The sequence below is a fragment of the Watersipora subatra genome, chromosome 3 (genome assembly GCF_963576615.1).
Source record: "Watersipora subatra chromosome 3, tzWatSuba1.1, whole genome shotgun sequence".
Classification (NCBI taxonomy): domain Eukaryota; kingdom Metazoa; phylum Bryozoa; class Gymnolaemata; order Cheilostomatida; family Watersiporidae; genus Watersipora; species Watersipora subatra.
The window spans coordinates 20,340,782-20,349,788 of record NC_088710.1 but is presented as its reverse complement, the minus strand read 5'-3'; the positions used below and the strand labels follow the sequence as shown (position 1 = coordinate 20,349,788).

The 9,007-nt window shown below is 34.2% G+C and overlaps 1 protein-coding gene across 1 annotated transcript in view; it reads left to right on the top strand.

Annotated features, from left to right (window-relative positions):
* The first annotated feature begins 5,607 nt into the window (after positions 1-5,607).
* Positions 5,608-9,007, top strand: part of LOC137391809 (isoleucine--tRNA ligase, cytoplasmic-like) — a 32,259-nt gene continuing 28,859 nt past the window's right edge. The window contains exons 1-3 of the mRNA XM_068078342.1: positions 5,608-5,754; positions 7,058-7,214; positions 8,488-8,742. Of these exons, the coding sequence (XP_067934443.1) occupies positions 5,636-5,754; positions 7,058-7,214; positions 8,488-8,742 (531 nt within the window). The 5' untranslated portion in view covers positions 5,608-5,635. The remainder of the gene's footprint in view (positions 5,755-7,057; positions 7,215-8,487; positions 8,743-9,007) is intronic.

Below are 9,007 nucleotides of genomic sequence, written 5' to 3'. Positions count from 1 at the left end.
AAACTGATGGTGCAGCTGCAAAATGATGGTTCTCTATAATACATGTATAATATACCGTATAAGCATTGGACAGATACTACGCGAGTCGGCCTTTCTGTGACTTGCATGGTTTAGGCAAATAACTTTATGTGGTCACACAACTCCCAACAAATTTTTCGTCTTGCCGATGTCTAAAGCGCCTGGGACCAGCGCGTGGGCTTACTTGTAAACGGCTCATTTGCAACACGTACATGCGCTAGTCCATGTAAGGACTTGGCTACATCGGAGAAAGAAAAACCTAGACATAGCAGACTATCCTGAAAACTCTTTTGATATGCGATTAAGGTTGTTCATAAACATACCCTGTAAAAAGTTGATCTTTTCAGGTCTGCAGGCTCTATTCATTCACGTTTCCTTTGCTTTTCGTCATCGCGGTTTTCTCGTTGTGGCTCTATCAAAGGCTCCGACATGACTTATTCTAGATTGCATCTGACTATTATGCATCAACTTTTACTATAGACATGCATTTTTTATATAATTTTTTCTTATTTGTTTTTTTTTCCAATTTATTCTACTCTGGTGTTGCTAGCCAATAATAAAAAATTAAGATGCTTTGTTGATGTAGAGAGAAACCGTTTACATGAGCACCATAGAATAACCAACTTTCGTAATAAAAGTGAAATTAAATAGGCTTTAATCTGCAAAAATCTGTATTTTGTTGTAGCTCAAGAGAGTATGTCCAATGTTTATATAAAGTTATGTTTTGTTTTCTTAAATGAATCAAATACTTCTACTTGGTAATAAGTTATATAACAACAACATTCTAGTTTGGCTTCAAAATATTTTATTGGCAGTACAACCAGTTTTTGTTTTATGTAGCTTTAAGACTAGAGTGTAGACTCTTAGAGTGTAAGAGAAAAAGTATTATTTCACAAGTTTAAGATTGACCAACTAGGAAAGTATCCAATGCTACACTTATGCATTCAAGACTTTTATCCTTGTGAGAGTATTGTTTCATTGAGCTCCCTTTTATATATTCTGATTTATTCTTGACACTAAAAGTATTTTAATAGTATTATCATGAAGGAGCACCCTTCCAGAAGTGTTTTCCTCTTTTTCACTACTCAAATATAAAACCGCTCCTTTTTCTATGTAATTTTCAAGTGCCATTTATTTCTATGAACCTCAACCTTGTACAGTACTCTACTGAAACTAGACTACAAATTTTTTTAGCGTTATGTTTTTAGTTTTGTAGGTACAAAACATCTTGCTGCAGCATTTAAACATAGAAGGTGACTGAATCAGTGAACAGGTTCCAACAATAAAAAAATCTAGTTAAAATTTTTTGTTCTGTTCTGATACCATACCGTCGAGACTTCAACTAATGTAATTTCTAATTATCATTTTAATTTGAGAGAGCACTATGTTTCTAAATGAGATTATGACCAAAGAAGGAATTGATGCAACTTTATTTTGATAACTCAAAATAGTACTTTAGGTTTATGGCCTGAGTTGTTATTTTATTTTTATTTTTTTAATACTGTTAAGCCTCTACATGCTAAAATGATTCGTTCCAATGTTTTTTGCGTATGTCGAAAACATGGTACGTTGTAACAGATACACAGATATGAAATCATTACATTTTGCTTGTTTGTTCATTCCAGATCCCATGACTAATGATCATCAGGTTACATAATTACAAATAACGTTAAAATAAATGCATTGTCTACGTGTAGACAATAATTTAAAAATGGGTAAAAAGGCTTTAATTGTCACTCTAGTTTACAGAAATGCAAATATAAGTTTAAGTGTGCCAACATCAAGATTGGTGGATAGAGTAAATGATAGAGATATGTGACATAACTTATTCTAACTTACATAGATATAGGTTAAATTGACTTTTTTTTAAATTTCTGCTAGCTTTGTTGTTTAATTACAAAACTGTTGTGTATCGAGAAATTTGGAGACCATATCTTGAAAGTTACATTGTATATTGAGACATGTCACTCGCTTAAATTTATATTGCTCATAAATTATTCTTAAATAGAGGTGATTTTAAGTGAAAGTGAAGCTGTATATTTCTTAATATATAAAATATTGAAATACTCCATAAATATACATTATTTTCACAAGTTGCTTCTACTTGAGGTACTATAACTTGGAAAAATGTGCATCTAAGAAGGAACTCCTGCCTTAGTGTAATATTTATTCTTCCCATCTTACATTTAAAATCTCAGCTGAGTACAAACGAGTGGATTTCATTTAGACACCCCAGTCATATTAAATATACATTATAATTGAACTATTGCTTACCCACTGGGTTACTTGCGCATAATATTACAATGTTTATGTAAATATTTGTTTCAGTGTTACTTCGACTTATCAGCTCTCTGGCCACGCTTGTTTTAATACACTGATGTAGCACAGGTGGATCACCTCCTGTATCTGTTTAAGCATTTGGTTAGCTGGTTTGTTAGGACCTCCTCATATGTCTTACATGTAGATAAGAGTGTCAATTCTTTAAAGGTTGACTTGCAACAAAATTCACATTACAGTTATTTGGTATCATAAGATTCACCATGTCTTACTCTGTTGTGTTGTAGGTGCAAAATGTATGGGAATGCGATTACAAGCTCTTAAAAGCAAAAAAATGAACATTTAATCGCAGCCACACAAGACCGACGTAGTTTGGATTCGCTTTCCAAAATGGCTCAAATGGGACGTAATTGTTACAGGATGGTTTCTGTTTACACTTTCATGCAACATCATTCGTCAAAATATTTTCACAAATATACTTCACGCATTCAATAAAACTGTCTATTGTTCTTACGCGTCTATTTTATCGTCATTTTTAGCTGTCACTAAAGCACTGATATCTTATAACTTACCGCAAAAAATCGTTAAACTTTTTAACCTTAGCTCGAAGGAGTACATATCATTGTCTGATAATCATGACGAGCCTGTTGGTCACCTGTGATAATCGAAAAGTGCTGCAAAAATTGTTTGCGAAGTATCGGGTCACATGATCAGATTACGACTTGACGATTAGATAATGCCTAAACAAAACTGTAAAGTAGCGAGCATCTATATTTAATATGGGGTCTTCGATAAAACTCGACGTGTTTGTCATTAACTAGTGCTACGATAAGTTTTATATTGAGCTTTTTATTGGCCTTTCAATTCACGTGAGAACATCACGTGACAATACGATAACCAAACTGTAATGAATACGTCAGAGAAATAAGGAGATTCCAATCTATGGCGGCTTTTCGTTTTTGAGCTTTCAAAAGCTTGTAATCACCTTTCCACATATTTGGCACCTACAACACAACAGAGTAAGACATGGTGAATCTTTTGATACCAAATAACTGTAATGTGAATTTTGTTGCAAGTCAACCTTTAACGCTAGTTTTTAAGTTACAATGGATCACTTTGATGTAATTTTCACCTTGTGCAATAAGGAGTATTGGTGATAGGTGTCTATCTTTTTGTACTATAGATAGGTTAATATAATTACAGTATATTCTGTGTAGTCTGTGCAAATAGATTTAATCTCGAAGCTTATATTTACGTGCATTCTTCCGTGAGCCATTCATTAGTTATGTTCAAATTACCAAAGTCTTATTCAGTTTGTGATTTAGTTGCCGGAAGATGTACATCAGATCATTGATTAGTACACACATTAGGTTTAAATCTAATCCAAAAATCTAACATGAAGTTATTACTGTAACAACTCAAGTCTAACCATGTGTATACAACATATGCTCATTGAGATGTATAAATGATATATAAGTGAGGGTCTAGCTCATTCTTATTCCGTCTTTCGGTTCCAAAAACACTAAGTTAATCTCAAAACAGTTAAAAAATATAGAGGTCTAAAGCAGCTAGTAATAATCTTAGAAAATCATGGTTTAAAATTGAATGGCCATGTTGGGACATTGAGCATCTGAGCTGCAAACAACAGGTTTGGGTTTGATTTCCAGAAAGGCCAATAGTGTGGCATAAAGGCTATGTGACATGAAATTGCTTTTTTGTTCTAGCAAATAAAGTTAGAGCCCCATTTGAGGCATGCAAGTTTATTACCTATTTCCTTGGTGGTAGGGCAGGCACCAGTGTCCTCTCTCAGCTCTATTAACGCTGTCTTTTTTCTGAAGCAGAGACCAGCCAAGTTTGCTTTCATGTCCTGATAAAAGTTCTAAATTGATCTCTTCAGCAATGTCAGCCATGACAGTTGCCTGCATATAATGTATTAACAATATTAGTACTAACAAATCAACTATCGTATTCCTAATCAAACTACTGTTTAAAAGCTAGAACCAATAGTGGTGTATGTAACAAATTATTTAATCTCTAAAAGAGAGTATTAAATGTAAGAGGTGTATAACGATTTATGCCTTGTGATGCGTTTGTTTGTCAAGGTATTTCTATTACAGCTGGTTGTACTAAATCTTAACAGCTGTCATTCATTACCTCCTCAAAGAAGCACTTGTATGACAACAGTATTGCTGCCGTACTGTTTGCATCTAGGTCAAAGCCTCACTCGGTGTACGAGTATTATTACCCATAGTAGGATAATTACATATATATTGCTTTTAAAGAACTTGCTAACTTGCGAACTTCACATAAATTCACAATATTGCTACATAATCTAAAACATTGAGTCTGAATCTTTGACAGTATTTAATCATATCAATTGATTATATATCATCTCGCTCAAACATTTTTGCGGTTCAAGCTTTACTGCATTATAAATTGAAGGTTTATTTTAGTTGTTCTGACTAATTGTTTAAAAAGATAATCACAAAAATACTACATAAATTTTCAAGTAAATTTTCAAGCTCAGCCAGTTTGAAAATTCATGAATTTTATAAATTGTTGGTAATTGAGCTTCCTAACAACCATTCTTTATTCAAATAATTACCAAAAATCCTTAAATACATTACAATATTAAATAGATTGTATTAAATCTGTTTTTTAATTTATTGCATGTTGATTCAAACATGAAAGTTTTTTAGTTGTGATTTGATAAATAGAGATAAGAATAGTTACTTTTAATTACATTATGCAGCTAACCAATTGACCCCGACATCTGACCTTTTTTGCCATTTTGCAGGCAAATCACACTTATTCTAGGTAGAACATATTTTTTTATTCAAGGCTACTTGTAACTTATTGGTGTTTATCGATATTCAAAAAGTTTCAAATATTTTATTGACATGAATTCGCTTTTCTAAACATGTTTGAAAGTATGATTGATACATGTTTCTTATTGAAAGAATTCAATGTGGGTTTGTGTTTTATTGATTATTGTAGCAGAATATTTATTTGAAAATCAAACAAAAGCATGTGAAGTGTGATCGATTCTCGGGTCAGTTTCTGATCAACTGATAATCAAAGTTTTCTCCCAAAAAACAGCCAATTCAGTTCTTCTAGTTTACTTGTAACTCAGAGATTTGCTGTCTTGATTTTAAGGTTCGTAATGCGATGTATTTGTATATTTTATATGGAAATCTACTTATCTTGAGTGCCTTTTGTTTGACTAAATAGGAATCCATCTCATAAACCCTAGGGAAGCTTGCAAAATATACCAACAATAAGTTTGTTATATTAGATGTAAATTACTCTTTGGTTTCAGAGGTAGAAACTCTTGCCGACTATGGTAGAATCAGTGCCGGATCACATCAATTTCCCAAAGGCTGAGGAGGAAGTATTAGCCTTCTGGAAAGATATTGGTGCATTCGAAAGGAGTTTGGAGTTAGCGAAAGGTCGCCCAAGGTAATGACTTCATGTTCTAGTACCCAGATTCCTCCCTCGCTACTCATCTATACTATCAGATTAACACAAGCTGTGCTCACACTACTGATTGTTATTTAACGTTTTTGTATTATGTACCAAAACGCTGAATTGGTAAAAAATTGGACGTTAGACCGCTGAGAGATAACTTGATAGATGAGGAATTAGATAAGACAGGCATGACCAGTAGAGTTGCCCCGATTCTAATATCGGTATCGGTGCCGATATGGGTGTTAAGTATCTGAATCGGTATCGGCCGATCTTTTCTTGAAAAATTGGAAACTTCAGATACTTTTTACATGTCAACTATTTAGCAGAAAACCGCATTTTAGCCTGCTACACTAATAACAAATCATCAGCTGCAAGTTCCTTCTTTTAACCTAATGAATTACAAGCCTGTCACACAATCTATTTCATATCTATAGCCTAATAAACATCCACACAGCTGAGGAATATTTTGGCTTTAGTCAGGACGTAATCACAAAGTGCGGTATTTCCCAATTACAGCGATATGATTTATTGCAGCCAATCACGAACAAAAGAACAATCATGGGAAACATGAATGCGCTGTAATGTTTCTATTTACTAGCATTACGAAAGTAATTTGAGCAACCGATGCATAAACCCATAAAGTTATCTATCTGTCTCTTGATCCTGACTATAGGCCACTATATGATGTATCGTTTGTATCGCATAAATTAACCTCAGTGGCTTATCGGTATTTAGCCTGTCCTCGTCATCTGTGGCAAGTGAGCCTTCAATACTACTGGCTACAATATTATCTCACTGAGATAATTGAATCACTAACGGTAATTAAACGAAACATTTATTTGCTCTAAACAGTACAGGCGCAGCAGTTTGTTCAGCAGTAGAAGAAAGACTTAATTATCACAGATAAAGCTGTACCACTAACAGTAATTACCATTATTAATAACAAATTTCAAGAACCATGGACTGTTTTATTACTAGATGCACGGTATGGCAGTATATGAATGTATATACATGTATGTCTTTTTCCATAACTACAAACGAATAATACATGAATATTTATATTTTCTTTGCATTATATTTATATTTGCATAATAAAATTAACAATTATCTATGCAACTCAAAAGATCTGAATCGGTATCTGAATCGGATTATTTTTCAATGAGAATCGGTATATCGAATCGGTATCTGAATCGGCTGGTGAAATTAGAATCGGGGCATCTCTAATGACCAGCGCATGGCTCCCGAGCATCACTTTGTTTACGATGTCCTGTTAAGTTTTCTGTAACACTTTTAGATACTCATTCTATGATGGGCCTCCATTCGCTACCGGCCTGCCACACTACGGTCATATATTAGCTGGGACGATCAAGGATATCGTCACGAGATGGGCGGCTATGGATGGATATTATGTTGAAAGACGCTTTGGATGGGATTGCCATGGCCTTCCAGTGGTAGGTAGTTCCTTATCCAGTTCTCTTTTGAAGAAAGTGTGTGCTATTGTTTCCTACTAAAGTATTTACCAAAGCAGGTCTGTTTTATGTTTGGTGTAGCGACAGAAGTTCAGTTGATTCCATGTTGTTTTGAATGAAACATGTGACTTCATTTGTTTGCTGTTTATACAGTCAAACCTCTAGTTACAGCCATCTCAACATAGTGATATTCTCAAATACAATATGAAGTTTAAGCATATAGTTGGTTTTATACTGAGAAATTCTATTTTGTGAAATTTCAAAAAAATTAACATTCAGAGTTTTTTAAGCATTGCAGCTGCGTAAGTATATGTAAAAGGGCTCGTGGAAATTGAAATTTACAAGAAATATAGAAGTTATACAATTATATAAGCAAAGTCAGTTAGTATTACTTGGTCCAAACTACAGTAAGTTATCTGGCGTTGTATACTTGAAGAGATTCCTCACTAACACAAAACAGGTGTCATCATTGAAAGAGCTGTTTTCACATACACAGATCAACGGCATTTTATATATTGTGAGCGAGTTTGTGTGAAAGTAAATTTACCCTACAGTAAAAATACTTGGCTCACTGCGTTAGTTTACCTGGACACAAGAGTATAAACTGGCATGCTTGTTTATTTTTACACTGCTTCCTGTGAATAACTTTAATACATGTAACCTTAAACAACAAGCTAGTTCAACAATAATATTTGTTCCTACTGTATATCTAGTTTTTGCTATAAGATGGTTATAGGCTAATGGCTCTGTTTTGTTCGTTTGAACTTTTATTGAATTTATGTTGACTCTGCCCCTTTCTTCCATGTCACCCATTGTGATGTTGTTTTCATTAATGCTTCGTGATAGCATGAAGTAGTTTTATTAATACATTGGAATAAGTGTTTGAGCTGTGGAACCAAGTAAACAAATGAGTTAAATGGCGCAGATATTCGGATGGATAAACTGCCTGATTGTATGGACTAAATTTTTTTCTTTAGGTTTTTTGAATAGCATCTAGTTCGTCTGGTGGTTAATTGCATTAAGCCTGGTAATGCGTCTTTTAGACAGCTCCTAAAAAGTTGAATATTAAATTTTGTGTAGCCAGTGATTGTTTAGCGACGATTTGAATGTTTTCCTTCCCATTGAGTTGAAAGGGGTGCTTCGTCTTTTTTGCCCTGTGTATTCACGCGCTTTTCAGTGTATTATTAGAATTGTTCTCGTGTTTCAGCATGTCAGTCCGCCTGTAAAAATTTAACATGGTTTTCTTCCCTTGAAGGAGTATGAAATTGACAAGAAGCTCGGGATTAAGAGCCCTGATCAAGTTACAAAGATGGGAATAAAAGCGTACAATAGCGAATGTCAGAAAATAGTGATGACATATGCCAACGAGTGGGAGCAGATAGTTGGCAGGATGGGTCGGTGGATTGACTTTAAGAATGATTACAAAACGATGTACCCATGGTTCATGGAGTCTGTCTGGTGGGTGTTTAAGCAGCTCTATGAACAGGGCATGATCTACAAAGGCTTCAAGGTAAGAGTCTAGTTTTAAGGTAGTTATATGCCAGTGACATGTGCAAAATCTTCGAAAGAGCTGGTAGTGTTTTATACTTTTTGGTAATTCTGGCAATTAACTTAGAGCAGCACTCTTTATTCATTTTCATCACCGAACCCACTACGACTGACTAGGGTAATCTCGCACCTTGTTTTGAATGAAAAATGATAATGAAAATGGACACAGTATGTTATTAGAAGATCATTCTAATGTTTTCACACAGCAAACTATAACAACCAACTCA